This window comes from Struthio camelus, chromosome 2 (genome assembly GCF_040807025.1).
Source record: "Struthio camelus isolate bStrCam1 chromosome 2, bStrCam1.hap1, whole genome shotgun sequence".
Classification (NCBI taxonomy): domain Eukaryota; kingdom Metazoa; phylum Chordata; class Aves; order Struthioniformes; family Struthionidae; genus Struthio; species Struthio camelus.
Window position 1 is genome coordinate 27,307,047 of NC_090943.1, and position 15,991 is coordinate 27,323,037.

The 15,991-nt window shown below is 43.2% G+C and overlaps 3 protein-coding genes across 10 annotated transcripts in view; 1 reads left to right on the forward strand and 2 right to left on the reverse strand.

Annotated features, from left to right (window-relative positions):
• Nucleotides 1–1,911, reverse strand: part of PEX1 (peroxisomal biogenesis factor 1) — a 28,607-nt gene extending 26,696 nt beyond the window's left edge. For 4 of the 5 annotated variants that reach the window (XM_068934826.1, XM_068934823.1, XM_068934825.1 and 1 more), the window contains exon 1: nucleotides 1,675–1,901. In XM_068934826.1, coding sequence (XP_068790927.1) covers nucleotides 1,675–1,803 — 129 coding nt within the window. In that variant the 5' untranslated portion in view covers nucleotides 1,804–1,901. Of the gene's footprint in view, nucleotides 1–1,674 lie in introns of all 5 variants that reach the window. The other variant, XM_068934824.1, reaches the window with a different exon arrangement.
• Nucleotides 1,108–7,558, forward strand: RBM48 (RNA binding motif protein 48). Of its 4 annotated transcripts, none has more exons than XM_068934831.1 (5): nucleotides 1,108–1,218; nucleotides 4,189–4,379; nucleotides 4,506–4,651; nucleotides 5,622–6,160; nucleotides 7,191–7,558. In XM_068934831.1, the coding sequence occupies exons 1-5, from the start codon at nucleotides 1,123–1,125 to the stop codon at nucleotides 7,275–7,277; spliced, it is 1,059 nt and encodes a 352-aa protein (XP_068790932.1). In that variant the 5' UTR covers nucleotides 1,108–1,122; the 3' UTR covers nucleotides 7,278–7,558. The 4 variants fall into 4 exon arrangements, with proteins under 4 accessions (XP_068790932.1, XP_068790931.1, XP_068790929.1 ...); XM_068934830.1 differs by lacking the exon at nucleotides 1,108–1,218 and adding an exon at nucleotides 1,584–1,689; XM_068934828.1 differs by lacking the exon at nucleotides 1,108–1,218 and adding an exon at nucleotides 2,115–2,263.
• CLXN (calaxin) lies at nucleotides 7,497–15,516 on the reverse strand. Its single transcript, XM_068934835.1, has 6 exons — nucleotides 15,113–15,516; nucleotides 14,658–14,813; nucleotides 12,857–12,961; nucleotides 11,560–11,711; nucleotides 9,370–9,474; nucleotides 7,497–7,694 (listed from the first exon to the last, which is right to left on the reverse strand). The coding sequence occupies exons 1-6, from the start codon at nucleotides 15,168–15,170 to the stop codon at nucleotides 7,644–7,646; spliced, it is 627 nt and encodes a 208-aa protein (XP_068790936.1). The 5' UTR covers nucleotides 15,171–15,516; the 3' UTR covers nucleotides 7,497–7,643.
• Nucleotides 15,517–15,991: the final 475 nt, after the last annotated feature.

Sequence of the window (15,991 nt, forward strand, 5' to 3'; positions counted from 1 at the left end):
TAAACAGCTTTCAATTTTTATAGTCGATTTTAAGTATATCTTCTTCCCCTTTTTCTGCATGATAATCTACCAACCAAATATCCCATAGAAATGTATAACTACACATTTTTATCTCTCATATGGGGGGAAAAAAACATACGTATATGATTAAGTTTCACATGCACTTTAATATATTCAGTACAGACTCTAAGAGTGCTTTCATGAGTTGGAAAATATTTTTAAAAAAATGTTATACTGACTTTGCTCAGACTACTATACGAATAAGTAAGCCCTAGCTACAGGATGAAACTGTAAGACTGTAAAGAAATTGCACTCCTTGTTTCTATCTCCTGAAGGCAGATTTGTAGCAAAAACGAAGCTAACATTTACACTGAATTTTTTGTAACAGGAACCTGTTCATCCCCACAGTTTACCAATGCCCCTTTAATCTCTCTTTTAGCACTCTGAAGGAAAAATAGTAACTTCTTACAAATCTAGATAATTTTGCTGTTGTGATACGTCTTTCTTGACCTCAGGAAATTAGCATGATGTTATGGGCTATTCCATAAATCTCCATGTGATTATTTGTCAAGTTAGCACATTCCAGTCTGCAGAAGGTATAAGAGGATTGCACGTTCCTGCTCCATTCTCAAACTCCATTCTGATTTTCTCCTTTTCTCCTGCTCCTTCTTATGGTGTCTTTTTTCTGCATACGTGATCTGTTCTGTTAACAATTTTTAAATTATTGACTTCTTTACCTGGCACAATGGATGCTCACAGGCCTTGCTAGTGTTTTCCTGTGTGAGATGTTAATAAAAACATAAGGGACGCTTCCTGCAACTGATTCGCATACCTCCTATCATCCAAAGCCCTATTAAGTATTTCTGTACAGAACTACACAGCAAAACATATATTTAGGTACACCAAGAACTATGATTCTGCACAGATTTAACATCTTAGCTACTACTTGAAAGATCCAATTTACATGTTATTCAGTTAATGCTGGTGCATGGATTACTGCCAAAAGAAAGGTATAAAAATAGGCAGTGCTGAGAGAAAAGTAGATGACAACATGCAGGTGGTGTAAGACTAAGTTCAGAGATAACGAAGTCCCACCTTTTTTTGTTTTAGCAAGGAGAACGCATGACAACACGGTCAGAAACCTTGGCACGACGCTGTGAACCGTCCAGACACGCTGACGGCAGGCAGCGGCCCGACTGGACGGCAGCGGTACGAAGCGTAAGTTACGCGCTTCTACGGGAAGCCACAGGGCTGACTGACTTTAAACACTGCCTCCCACACCCCTGATCTTGTCCGTACGAGGGGGGCAGCAACAGCCCGCGGGCAGCGGGGGGCGGGGAAGGCCGCGGGCGGCCCCCGGCGGCGCTGGGGCTGGGGCAGCGGCAGGCCGGGGGGGGGGGGGGGGGGCGGGGCTTCCCGCTGCCTCTCCGGGAAGGGCTCCAACCACCTGGGGGAAGGGGGAGGCGCGCGCGCGCCTTGTCACCATGGCGACAACACAGCTTGTAGGGGAGAGGTGACGTCAGCAGTGATGGGGACCGGGGGAGGGGGAGGGGGAGGGAGACTGCGTATCGCCATGGCAACGGGATGCCGGGAGGGAGGAGAGGTTGCTCTCCCACAATCCTCCCCGCCCCAGGAGTCCCTTCGCCCAGGCCCCGAGCGGAGCCTAGCCGGTACCTGCTGCAGGCGAAGGTGAGAGGCCAGCACGGGAGGCAGGTGCAGGAAGCAGTCCCGGCTCCCGCTGAGGACCACTGTCACCGCGGCGACTCCAGCTCCGCCTCCCCCAGGGTTGCCGCTGCCCCACATCCTGGCGGGCGGGCAGCCGGGCGCCACCGCCGCCGGGCGCCCGCTCCGCCCTAGCGCTCCGTGAGGAGGGCGGGCAGCCTAGGCCTCCCCGAGATCCCTCCCCCCCCCCCCGGGGCAATAGTATGACCCACGGCCAGCCAATGGGAGCGCGGCATATACTCATTCCCTTTTTCTGATTGGTTGCTCTATCGAGGGCTTCAGCTTGTTCTGTCTGGCTTCCGTATGCCGTCGAGCTCCACCTAGTCGGAGCCAATGAGAGTAAGGCAGTTGTTCTGTCCGTTGCCTCATTGGCTACTCTCTCGGGCAGCGGCTAGAGCGACCTCCGTGGGGCGCAGTGACCGACGGGAAGATGGCGGCGGCCGGCAGCGCCCTGGGCGATGCTTGCCGGCATCACGCGCAGTTGGGGGCCTGCGAGTCGCGCGCCAAGTACCGCGAGGGGCGGAGGCCGCGCGCCGTGAAGGTGAGGCGGCCGCGGGCCCGGCCGTGCGAGCGGGCCGTCCGCGCTCCCCCGGGGCGGCTGCGGCCGCGGCCGCCTCGGAGCGGGCGCTGCGCCGGCGGGTCCGGCCGTGCGGCGCGGCGCGGCGCGGCGGCCGCGGCTGCAGGCGCGGCTGCTGTGGGGGGAGGGCGGGCCTGCGTCCCGTGAGCTCGTCGGCAGGAGCGCCCCGACCTCGCGGGCTGTGCTTGTGTCGCTTCTTGGTGCTTGTCTCCGTTCAGGGCTTTTCTGCGGTTCGTCTCCTCCGCCGTGTTGCTGCGGCGCATCGTGTGCCGGCTCCGGTAGGGTTGAAGGCGGGCGTAGCGTGAGGCGCTCCCCTGACAGAAGTCGGCCTGCCTTCTCACCTGTCGGCCGAGAGGAAGCGGCTCTTTCAAAGTCAGCAGGAACTTTGCTGAGCTTTGGAGAACTTTACTTCCAGTTCTTGAGACATACCGTCTACTTTGGCAGTTACCGCATCCTGATGGCCCTCTGCCGTGCTCGTTCAGTGTCCTGCGCTGTGCCTGGAGCGCACAGCTGTGCAGCATGAGTAGCCCCTGCCCTGAAGGGTTTGCAGCCTTAGCGTGTTTCCTTTTTATGCACAAAAGCAGTAGGCACTAGCAGGAACTGGTGGATGTGAGTCCAGTAAATCTAGTAACCTCAAAACTGTACCTTGTAAATTAATTGGTTAGAAATGCATGTGGCACAAGTAGTCCAGTCTTAGGCAAAACATAAAAATACAAAAATGATTAAGTGGAGTGTAAAGAGACTTCTGCAGCTGAATGCTGCAGTTATTAGCTAACAGAGTTGGGTACGCAATGTCATTGAACTCAATAGGGCTTAGATGCACAAGGCTGTTCTTGTATTTATGTAGTCACACGCATCTGCTCCTGGTAAGATTCAGGGAAGGGCACACATTATAGTTGAAATTTCTCATTACACTGGGCTGGAGAAGGCTGCATTTGCTTTTTGCGTGTGTAGTTAACATACTGTGTGCAGTATAGGTATGTTTTAGGGCTGACTTGGGAAGGAGAACGGCTAGGAATAAGCTGTTGTCAACGAGAACAATTTTTGCACGCTATTTGGAGAGGGTACCTTTTTATGACGGTGGTTTGAGAGCTGATTTCCTGACTGGTTCCCTCTGGTCCTGCATTTGCTGGCTTTTGAGAAGGATGTGCATCTCATGCAGTCTAAATGTTTTTGAATGAATTCATGTATATTTTTTAAATCTTACAGTAACCAACCTGCTCTACGTAGACTGAGCTGTCAGAGCTTCCCTTGGATTTTTCTTCCTGTGTTGTTCTGCTACAGTCATTATGCAAAGTAGAAAGGAATTTCTGCTAACCTGCCAGGGAAAACATTGCTGCTCTCAGCATCTGATTTACGTATCTGTCTCTCAAAAATGTATCTTGTTTGATCACTGCAGCAGAGGCAGCTCTGTACACACATGATGTGCCCAAAGGGATCAAAGTATTTTCTGCCTGCTTTGCCTCTCTGCCTTGTGATCGGTAAAGATTTTACAGGATTTGTTCTTTATTTTGACAGTGCCTCATACTAATTGGCTACGATTCAGTCTTGCAAGGAAATCTAGGGACTTGAAGTACTGCTGTTTGCTGAATAAAACTTATGACCTGGTGGAGAAAGTGCCGACTCTAATTTGCATTCTACTTTTGAGTAACAGGAATGAGTTCAGTCCCTCTCAGTGATGGAGAAGTCCCAGAAAACTCTGCACTTACCTTTTTGCTAAGGTCCTGGCTTACTGCTACTGCCAAAATCTAAATAGAGCGCAGAGGATTTTCAGTGTTCTGAGAGGATTTGAGGAGCAACAGACAACGTACAGGAAATTCCTGGAATTGTTACTTTTGCACTAAAGTAAGAATATAAACACTTTAAAATACTGTGTTCTGTTCTTTCAGGTTTACACTATCAACTTGGAATCTCGTTACTTACTAATACAAGGAGTTCCTGCGTTAGGTGTCATGAAGGAATTAGTTGAACAATTTGCATTATATGGTGCCATTGATGAGTATCATGCTCTAGATGAATATCCAGCAGAGCAGTTTACCGAGGTTTATCTTATAAAATTCCAAAAACTGCCATGTGCAAGGTACCGTATAGGGCAGTATCTGCCTTCTTCTTACTCTTTTACACCCTAGTTGTTTGTAATCTGTTAAGATTCCAGACAGTTGAAGTGCTAGTCTTGGTTTTGCTAATACAGTTTAATTTCCTTCAGGGTGGCCAAGAAAAAAATGGACGAACGAAGTTTCTTTGGTAGCTTGCTGCATGTGTGCTATGCTCCAGAATTTGAAACAGTCCAAGAAACGAGGGAGAAGTTGCAGGATAGAAGAAAGTATATAGCAAAAGCAACAAATCAGAGAGGTTTGTAATTAGATTTCCTATAGATCTAACATATCGTTTCAGTGGTGGGTGGGTTAGAAGTGCCCACAATAAAACAAAATATTTTGTGTTTAACTGTTTTAAAGATTCATTTTAAATAAGCTAGCAGCAGAACAGGGACATCTTTCAACATTTAGAGGGCTGTATATTTTTGAAACAATTTTTAGTCTTTGGTTGATACAAAAATAAAAAAAATGCACAAGTTTTAATACTTCATTGTTTCCTTCCCTTTCCATTTTCTACTCTAAACGTTATCAGAAATTTCCAGCACTGATCAAGAAATTGGAAGTCATCTTTTCACCCTTGTTCCAGCTTATTCAGGCAGACCAAAAGGGAAAAAGTATTGTAAGGGGACCACACCCAGAGGCTTTTAACAAAACTTCTCTAGGCCATGCGTTGGCATTGGAGGAATGCTGAAAATGGACTGGGTTTACAGGCAGTGGGGCTGCAACACAGCAGAGTTCTTAGGCAGCACTTAAGCATGGGCGAGCTATGAAATACACAAGTTACAGAGCACAGCCTTCTCCTTTCTTGTGCTTTTATACTTTGATATAATTTTTAATTATATGATTGCATTTAAAGGGTGTTAAAATCACAAATTTTTAACATCACAACATCTGATGCCTGATGTTTCAAAACACGGGCTGTTCTTGGAATCATAACTGGAGGTTAAAATAGTGATTTTTTTTTTAAACATTAGAAATATTTTCATCATTCTCAAAACCGCTGAAATACTTCTGCTTAGGCTTTCCTCATAAACAAGCAGAGAGAGTAGGCTGGAAAACTTCAGTTTGAAAGGTGACACTTAGGAAAGAAGAATCACTGAAAGGTGACTGGGAATTAAATATCACTGGTGCTACTTCTAAAATTGCCTTGTATTAAATTCTTTTTCTTATGTGTTAGAACTAATAATGACATAAAAATAGTCAGTCTGCCTTTTCTTGTTTTAAAGATTGCTTTGTCGCAAAGAAAGTAGAGGGGCCTAAGACACCCATCTCAAAGAACTCGGCATACGACTGTCAGCGGACTACATCAGAATCCTGTGCAGCTGGTAACTGGGATCCATTTCCTTGCTTTCCTAATTCTCACACAGCATTACAAAACAGAGGATATCCTTCTGGGATTCATAATCAGAGCCAGTTTATGTTTCTCCAGAATGACAGTAACTGTGCTGAAACTTCTGGGTACTTTGGTCAAAGCATGTCCTTAACTCAAAATGTACAGCCAGGAGGACATACTCCACCAATTTCTTCAGTACAGCAAAGAGCAGTTCCGACTGATAATGGAATTGACAGGTTTCTACCTCGTACAACTCATCTACAAGAACGTAAGAGGAGGAGAGAGGAAGGTAACAAATTTGCCCTCATGGGAACATATACAGACAGTACTGAAGTCGTTATTGGTCCACAGTTACCAGAAGTACCTAAGGTGGATATGGATGATGATTCTCTGAATACTTCAGCTACGTTAATTCGAAATAAACTGAAGCAGGTAAGGATTCTGAAGCTTCTTGTATTTTTCACTTTCAAACATATACATCATGTGCTTGTTATCAATAAAAACAAAGACCCTAAAAGAACTTAATTTAACATTTAATCCAGTTTATTTGGAACTTAAAGCTAGCGCTTTGACTGCTTAACTCTTTCATCATGCAGAATATTTCAGGCTGTTCTACTCCATACCTCTTACATCACTGCTGACTTCTGAAAGTATAAATGTTAATGCTTATCGCTTTGAAAATAGCAGATTATGGGCCTAAATGGTCCTTAGTAAACGACCCTTTTTTCACAGGGGTAGGCACGATAACCTTGCAGGTAGCCTTACTGACTCTAGTGTGGTATTTGTATCTTGTTTTTCTACTTCTTTACAGTCAAAACCAAGTCAGAGTTGAATGTAATTTTTCTTGAACATTTGTTTTGACATTAAAAGTAGTACAAAACTACGAATACTATGCTGGAATGACATCTTGGGTATAAAGCCTTTTGTGGAGGACATTAATGAATCAGGGTATAAAGCCTTTTGTGGAGGACATTAATGAATCAGTGTGTAGGTCCAACACTGTGATGTAACTTTGTTTTTATATTAAGAGGTTGGAAAAGAGTTTTCTTGACTAGAGCTAACTAGAGTGATTTGAAAGAAAAAACCTCTGTTCAAATTGACTTACAATACGCTAAACTACTTTGAAACACCTCTGATACTGAGAAGGGTGATAAAATGTGTAATAGTCCATCACTGAGTCTCTGAATTCAGTTTGTGGGTAAAAATACAAAATGCTATTGCTAACAGACTTGTATTTTTCTCAGGGTTTCACCTCCCTTTTTCTTGTGTCTAATGCTGCCCGTGGTGTTTGTTTTTCCCCCCCCTTTCCTACAGGAAATTTCAATGCAAGTGTAACTACAATGATAGATCCCTTCCAATACTGAAATTTTGGATAGGTGATCTTACTCTAAAACTAACATAAAGAAGGGATAGTTGCAGTTTACTAAGAGTAGATTTTTTCCCCCCCCCCTCCCCAATTCAGGTGGCAGATTCTGTTTCAAGGACATCTGTGGAAAAGCCAAAGGCTAGTTCAGCTAAGCCACTTCTAAAGCAGAGAAGAAGAATATAGATACTGCTGGCAGCATCTTCCTACCGTCGTCTTTAAAGGATAGCTTAAATATATATGTATTTTTGGAATGTCAAAAATAATGTTTTATACTGTATTTCAAAGCAATTCCCTGTTAAAATTGTATATATATTTTTTTCTTGGGATGAACAATTACAGTAATGTTACTTACATAGCTGTAGCAATCTTGTCCTGTGTGCTTCTCGTGAAAGAACTGTATTTACTTAATGTAAGCAACCTCTATTTATTCAGTAGCTTTTACAGTAAAGGAATATTAACATTTAGTAAGTTTTGAGTTATTCCTACTTTTACTGTGTCATGAAGAGCCACTAAGAAAAAGAACTCTTACAACACTTTCACCAGCTGGAGCTACAGTCCAGTAGTTTCCTGGAAAGTTTTCCGTTCAAATGCCATACTGCCCTGTTTAAAAACAAAAAAGCAAAACAAAACAGTAACTGGAGGATTTAAGTTAGTCAGAAAAGGGTGCTAAACTGAAACTTGCAAGCAGATGAAGTCCTTAAACTTTAGGAGTATCTTTATTCCAACAGTACTAAATTAGTGATGTCACCACTGAGGGATGAGTCCACATTCAAAGGCATTAGTCTCCTGTAGGAAAACTAGTAAATTATTAAGTTTTTGGACCACCAGTTTATGTATTTGTGTGTGCTTAAACTCAGACGTCAAGAGTGGAAACATTCTTGCTGTTCAGTTGTAGACCTGGCTGGGTTTTGTTCATGTAAAGCTCATAACTGAAATCTGTTTAGTACTTTTGGGGCTTAGAAGGACATGTACTTAGAGAGGTCTCCTTTAATTATGAAGCTAGAGACCCAGTAAACATGCAACAGTCGTGTAGGGTACAGAATAGAGGACACAATGAGTGGAAGCATGAAACAAGCTGAATGGCTGCCATGATTTGCCTGAACTGTGTACCAGCTTTATCGCCAACTTTGACAGAAGGTAAGTCATTTTTCTGTACCTATTAGAGAATGTTAATTTTCAAAAAACTTTTAGAAGATTTTCTGATTATTCATTTGGTATTTAAAAAAAAAAAAAAATATATATATATATATATTTAACTTGACATTTCCCAAACTGCTCAGTCTTGAGAGCCTGCCAAGAGAAGTCTAACACTTTGGAAACAGCCGCTCTGCAGGAGACCAGAAATGTCTAGAGCCTGCGAGTCAGGGCTCCTAGACTCTTTCCCCCTGTCCTCCAGCCTGCCAGACAGGGGAGCTGGCAGGAAATGTAGGTTTCTATCAAAGGGAAAACTTACCTTGTTTTCAACAGTCTCTCAGGACTTTTCTGTTTCTACAAATCATTGCATGTATTTCAAATTTTTTTCATCTCTATTAAGGCACAACTTACGGTATTTAAAACTGAAATGCAGTTCAAATAGAGTAATGGTGGCCAGATTTAAGAAAAAGTTACTCTCAGAAAAGAGCAGAAAAACTCTTCATTTTTAACCAATTTGACTTAATACTGAGGAAATGAACGTGTCCTAAACTAGCGTCTTTCAAAAAAGGGTTACCTCAGAATCGGACTAGATGTATTGCTAATAAATAAAGCACAGTTGGATGGAATTTACAGATGGCAAAGTCGCGCTCTGAGGCAGAACAGCGTCAAGGTAATTTTTTCAGAAAGTTACACCAGTGTCTACCTCAAGAGGCTGAAAGTGAGGTGATGGCAGTATTGCAAGTGACATTGAAGAAAGAAGAATAAAAGTTGCATTTCTGAAGAGCTTTCAGATAAACTCTTCAAGAGAATAGTCTAGCTTTTTTTTTTTATTTTCAGAGGGTGCTTATTTAGGATCATTCGTTATACTGCTGTCCTAGGACAGCAATAGTCAATAGCAACAAGTACTGCATAACAATGTGTTCTTCTTACATCCTCTGGTATCAGTTTTTGACTGTTTAAGGAAGCATATGTGCCTGTAAAAGGTAGATATGAATTTGGCATATGCATATCTCAGCTGGAGCAAGTTACCAGTTGAATTCAGGAGGCCCCATGTAATGACACCTAATGCCAAGATACATACATCTCTTTAACAGTGACAGAGAAGCTATTTGCATATTCTTTTAAACTCAAAGCTGATTACCTTTATGTCTGGCAAACACGGTCCAAAGGCTTCCAGGAGAAGATTTTCATCTCTGACAGCTTTTTCAAAGTCCACAAAAGAAAGCTTGCCATCGTGATCATAGTCCTACAAAAGGAGGAGGACGCTTTAGCAAAGGGTGGTTACTTTAGTAGCTTTATTTTTTTAAATAGACATTATTCACATGGATTCTCTTCTTGGTTTGAATGTACCAAGAATGTATTAATGTACTTTGGCAAACAGTTTCCACTCACAGATCTGCATAATTTGCCTCTGTGTAAGGCATAAAAAGTAGAAGTGCAACTGTCTCTTATGTCTTTACTAATGGAATTGCAGAGAAGGCAAAACTTGACACTGGGAAGAGGCTGAGCTGAGAATCGCGTAGCCAGATCTCAGGCACCATTACACTGAGCTAAAAATGAGGAACTTAAACTTCTACTACTTTTTCTATGTTTGTAGCATATATCCTGTATATTTAAATTATGAGTCTACCTGCACCCTGTTCACGAGACTGGAGATGGTGGTGTATGCTGATTCCAGCCCCCTTCATTTTTACTGCAGAATCTCAGCAGAATATTCCTCTAGGGGGAAAAAATCCTTGTGTTTTTAGTATTTCTGCAACTTGAAAACCTCCTGTTTCTATGGATGCAGAGGCTTAAACTATTGACTGAAGTTATAGTGATTGGACTTTTCTAAACCCTCTAGAATTAAGGCTTTAGGTGAAGCTACATGGGGAGGTTCAGTGTACAAGGCACAGAACCAACTGTAAGTTTTGCAAATCAGGCCATGGAACTATCATAGCTGGTAAATAACATGCAAGGAGCACACATTCTAATGCCAGAAAACCAGAGGCAAGCTGCTATGTAGGTAGAGAGATTCCTCAACAGGAAAGCCTGCCACTGGCTGTTTAACAGAAACTGAGACATGCCTGGGTATGCTCTACCTTATACACTTCTCAGCACAGGGAAGAGCAGCGCACAGGCTTGCCTTGCTCATTGCAAATACTCACAGTATGAAAATCGTCTCTTTTCATGGAATTAGACATATTTTATCATGGTGAAATTGTACCTACAGCCTATTGCTCAAAACCAACTTTTTTATCTTCGTTGAGTGATGGACTCCACGTAGATTCCTTTCTGGATATCTAACTAGTAGTTGTTTAGTTATTTGAGGTGGGCCGTAATAGCCTACTCAGACAACTGTCCAGCAGCCAGATCAGGTCTGGACATTCTTTAGTGGTTTCTCAGGCTCCTGTGGAAAAGCTGATATAGGAGTACACGTTTAACTTATTATATGTTCTTATGTGTATGAGGATTTCATGAGGTCTAGAGGATACAGCTCAGGCTTGAACTCATTTACCAACTGCCCAGAACATGAGAGTGTTCATTCTGGATGCAGTCTAGGAAAGCTGAGCGTGCAGGCGGCCAAAGATTAGCAAATTGCTGAGTGACAACTTGCTTTCTTTATGAGACAGTGGACTCAGCCCTGTGAAGAACTAAGGGTAAGAGCTGTGGGTCAGCTGAGGGTGTACAAAAGGGATGATGGGCTCGGGAAATAAGAAAGATGGGGTTAAATAAAAACATCTGGGATTGGAGAGCTGATGTGAAGAGAGATTTTTGAGCAGTGTAATAGGAGGGAGGGGGATGTTCCTTAAGTCCATGAAAAAGCTGAAATACAGTTCCTGGCCAATTTGGGTAGATTAATCATGAGACAAGTTTTACATGAATAACCCCTGAGGTTGCTATTCTAATAGAATGTATAAACTGCAGAAATGCTTTTCATGATCAACTGATGAAATACAAGTTTACTTAATAATAAAGTTACTGGAGAAGCCTAACATCGGAATGAATACAGATTATGCTTTTGAATTGTCTGCTTTCGCTTTGACGGGGCATACGTGTGTGTATGCACACACATGCACATCTGTGTGCTACTGTATACATAAAGTTTATAATACATTGACATAATAAACTAGTAGTTTTGTGTTAGGATACCTGACTCGGACTCTTTAGATGTGGATTACATTTCTGGCTTTCCTTAGAAGACTGGTTTATCTCAAGTACAAAACCAGCTCTGTGCCTCAGAATCCCACTGTAAAACAGTAACAGAATTTTTTACCTCAGAGGAATGCTCTAAGGTTCAGTTAGCAGACACCTGAAAGACGCTCAAGTACCACAATGGGAAATTATTTACCATTTTCTTCAGTGTTATTTCTACCAAGTCCTTAATTCCCTCATCAGGATCTTCTTCTGATGGCTGTTTGAGCAGGCTGTTTTTCAGCATATGAAACATTTCCTCTCGTGAAATGTATCCATCTCCATTCAGATCATAAACTTCAAAACAGTCTTTTCAAAAGATAACTCAATTAATATTTCTTACAAACTATATCATTCACCATTAAAGCTATGTGTTAACTAGACAGAAAATATAAGTTCTGCTTTACACCATAGATTTTCAGTCATGTTCACCATATGTAATATTTATATCCAAAATATGTATCATATTTCAATACTGGTCAAATAATGGTTGACCAATACTGGTCAACTGACCTACTGGTAGGAAGGTCAATTGCCTACCTAGCCTTCAGAGTTAAAAGCTATATCTGCTCAGATATGTAATCTAATATACAATCTTCACTTTACATAAAACATAATGACTTCCAGATCTTAACTTCTTTAGGAGTAGCTACTTATAATCTAAGTAAAGGTTCTAGTTTAGAAGCCTGATTTCCCATGGGTGGGATAAACTGTTTATATTGGAAGAGCTCTGAACCTACAAAATGCATCCTAGTTAGTTCAGAAGCTGGGTTCTGGTAGAAAGGAAGACCCTCTGGTAGAAAGGTAGAGGGAAGAGAAGAACGAGCTGTGCTAGCACACAAAGGACAGCTGAAGTATCCTTTAACGCAAAGAGAAAATCTCTGTAAGAGAACAGTTCCAGTATGAGCAGCTTCACAATTTCTCTTCTTTCAATGTGTTTCTTCCTCCCTGGGAGCACAGACTGGTGACTACAACCACAGTTTTTACATCTATGCTTCCAAGCTGAGGAGCTGCTACAATAAATGCAACTGCTCGGGTGTCCTCTTCCAGTGACTGAACATGGGTATGGGTCTCTGTTGGCTTGAGGAGATTGTATTACTCATTCAACACCAGCTTTTAAGTTACACCTACTTCTAATTTGTGTGTGAATATGGAAAGATACATTTTGTCAAAACTATATACTGTCAAACTAGCTTCAGTTCAAAAGACAGGTTTGCTTTGTCACTGGCAAATTAAGGTGGCAGCTATAATAACAGCAGTTTATACACATCAGTCTCAGAGAAGCCATTTCAGAACTCAGTTCTATGGCACTGAACTACAGAGGAAAACTCCTGAATTACCAAATACTTTACAAGGGAAGAGTAAATAACAAACTAATGATTAACGTGACGTACAATTCGATGGTCATAGCTTCAACGATTACTACTAAATAGTTGCATGCAGAGAAACCTTACATTTCATTTTTTCTTCTAATGTCCCCCGAAGAAATATGGATAAGCCTTCCACCCATTCTATCACACTGATGCAGCTGTCGTTGTCTTTATCAAAAGTACGGAATACTGAGAAGTGTATCAGATAAATTTTTAATTTATATAGCAGAGAAACACAAAGCAGTATTTTCACAAATTGAGCAAAAATAGGAGCACGGTTTTGTTTGAAGATATTTCTTTGCTTTCATCACAATATGATTATCCTTCCTGCATCCTTCTAAGCCATAACAATGAAAGGGAGACTACCGCTCGGTCCACTGATCTCCCACTCCATAGTCTTGCTGGAATAAGCCATTTTGTTTGACTGGCTGCTTTCCTGACTTATACAACTACAGGAAGCATGCTTTCATACAGGCATAAACCAAATAGCCTATGTTAGGACATATTTGCATATAGTAGAGGATTCAAATTACCAGGTTTTGTTTCAGAAAATCTTGGAGAAAGTAATCTTACAAATAGTGCACATTCATTTCAAATATACCAAGAAAGATAACCTTCTGTCTCGCACATACTAAAGTCTTTTTTCTTCTCCCTTTCCTGTAATAAGAAACGTAACCTTGCAACTTCATTATCAGTACAGCCTGTAACACAGTAATTCAAATCCAAGATATAATGCAAAAACATCAGTTAACATCAATTACTAATTAACCTCCTAAAATGTTAATTAGGAAGTTGACTACAGGACCACCTGTACACAGAAAGCTGAAATACTGTGCACATGGGAACTAGAACGTGGAACTGGAAAATAACAGGTTTGCCTTTGCAATCTTAAATCAGCCCCCTTTATATGCAAGCATTACAATAATTTTTAAGAATGAGTTCCATGTAACATTTTTTCCAAGGGATACTTGACTTGCTGCATAAAATGGCATTCTCATTTAAACACATCTCTTGCTAGAGAAAAGAGAGCTGAACCAAGTGGTGGCCCTTCTTGGCACGAGACTGAAGGGGATGGCACACTCACGCCTCCTCCATAACCTCTGCTAGATAAGTGCCTTCACCTTAGAGACTGTTTGTGCTACTTCTACAGCACCTGCAAATGTATTTTATGCATCTTTGAAGACAATATACTTTAAAGCGTTAATGTTGGCTCACTGTTTTCATCTAGCTCTATGGTCTGACCAGTACCTTCAGTGCTAGTCACAGCACCTCTCTTCCAGAAGCTAGTAATACAGCCCCTTTCTGGGACCTTCAAGTTTGGAACAGAGCTATCGACTGGCAGCAATAACTAGGCCTCCCTGTGGAATCACAGGGGAAAAAAAAAGAGAAGCGACACCATGGTGCCCTCTTCTGTCATGACACTAAGGATGACTGGGATAAAAGAGGACGCAACTTTATCTAGGCATGCTCATCTGCCGGCCTCCAAAAAGCTTCCTATTCTTTACTCTGGTCAACAATGTACCAATTTCCATGCCCCTCACCCTGGACCATTTGGACGCTTGCAAATTGGGCACTTTATCTCTTTACCAACGAAACTCATACTTGTAACTGGGCAATAACCTAGAGCTAATGTAGCAATGCCTCACATGTAAATTTTCTGTCCCGTCAACTTTTTCTGCAGCCATCAAAGGCATCTTGTCAGTAATAAGGATCCAGTATTCTTGCAGGAGCAAGAAACTAAATAGGAACTAGTATCAGTTGACCTGGTAAGTCTCCACAGGAAGTGTTCTGAAAATCACTGTTTGAAAATTGTTGCCCAAAAATTACAAAAAACCAAACCAACCAACCCACAAACCTCACAACCCTTTAAACCTATGACCCTCACCTCTGTCCATAATCATGTCATCCGTCATGCCAAACGTGCAGTGCAGAATGTTCCTGAACATGTTACGATCTATGCCAGCTGCAGCAAATCGATCCCTGGACTCAGCCGCCAACGTGTGAAAGAGCTTGATGAGACTTTCCACTTCATTTCTATTAACTGCCCAGCCAAAACACAAGCAAAAAGATTTCGCCCCCAAAGCTGCGGGAAATAAGTCACAGGGACAGGGGAGCCACGGGGACCCAGCCACGACAGACGTTAACGGGTTTCTGAAGTCACAGCAGACCGAGCGCCCCCACCGCCGAGTACCAGCGGCTCCTGAGGGGGCACAGCGGGACGCGGCGCCCGCCGTGGGGATGAACGTCCCCGCCCCCCCCCCCCCCGCCTCCCCAGACGAGGACAAGGCGAAGAGCAGCGGGACACACCGGGGGGCCGCTGGAGGGCGGCCGCACACTCACAGTGCTTGGCGGATCGGACCAGCGAGTCCGTCAGCTGCTGCAGCCGCTTCTTGCTCATGGCGGCGGGCTCAGCCGCCGCCGCCGCCGCCGCGCGCCGCTGCCCTGGCAACCCGGTCACGCGGCGGAGGGCGGCCAATGGCCGGCGGGCAGCTCGGCGCCCGCCCCAGCACGGCCGCCAGGCGCTGGGCAAGGTTTGGGTGCCGAAACGCTGTCGGGCATCGGCACGTAAAAAACAGAGGGCACGAAAGCCGGGCGCTGAAATTGCGAACCAGCCTCCCAGCGAGCGGAATTCGTGCGGGAGAGGAGGGGCGGCGCGGCGCGGCACGGCACGCACCGCCCTTCGGGAAGGCCCAGCGGCTGCGCGCCTCCCGTACGCAGCAGCCGCTGGCAGGTCTCCCACGCGGCCAGCGAGGGCAGCACAAACCTGCCGAGAAAGCTGCGTCTAAAAAGCCTTGTGTTTCAGGTAGTTAAAATACCCTCTGCTCACCCCGAATAAACCAGAGCTGTTAAAAGGGATCAGTGATTAAGACCGGACCAAACACCCCACAGCTGAATGTACAAATATGTACATAGGCAAAACCACGGAAAATATTTATCACAGGTGAAAGAATAAAAGTATAAAAGAAGCTAATGGAACTTCACAATTCTAAAAATGTTTCCGGATAAAGAAGCCAAAAAATTAAATACTACATAAAATACTATTTGTTCATCAGCTGTTGGTAGCCATAAATCTGTTAAAATATCTTTATATCCACATTGTTCATTTTCTACTTTCTCCCACTGCTCAGACTTAAAGCATTCATCTAGGTGTCCTGTACCTTTAGTTTTTTTCCTACTTTCTAGTGTACTGACAAGTTTTAGATTGCCGATTTTTCTTAT

What these genes read in the sequence shown, in the direction of transcription:
- RBM48 (XM_068934828.1), top strand. Translation starts at nt 2,153, where the DNA reads ATGGCGGCGGCCGGCAGCGCCCTGGGCGATGCTTGCCGGCATCACGCG. An exon ending in GGAGGCCGCGCGCCGTGAAG is followed by an intron (nt 2,264 to 4,188) that starts GTGAGGCGGCCG and finishes CTGTTCTTTCAG; the next exon opens with GTTTACACTATCAACTTGGA. An exon ending in AAAAGCAACAAATCAGAGAG is followed by an intron (nt 4,652 to 5,621) that starts GTTTGTAATTAG and finishes CTTGTTTTAAAG; the next exon opens with ATTGCTTTGTCGCAAAGAAA.
- CLXN (XM_068934835.1), bottom strand. Translation starts at nt 15,170, where the DNA reads ATGAGCAAGAAGCGGCTGCAGCAGCTGACGGACTCGCTGGTCCGATCC. An exon ending in TGACATGATTATGGACAGAG is followed by an intron (nt 12,962 to 14,657) that starts GTGAGGGTCATA and finishes TACACTTCTCAG; the next exon opens with TATTCCGTACTTTTGATAAA. An exon ending in ATTAGAAGAAAAAATGAAAT is followed by an intron (nt 11,712 to 12,856) that starts GTAAGGTTTCTC and finishes TCTTTTGAAAAG; the next exon opens with ACTGTTTTGAAGTTTATGAT.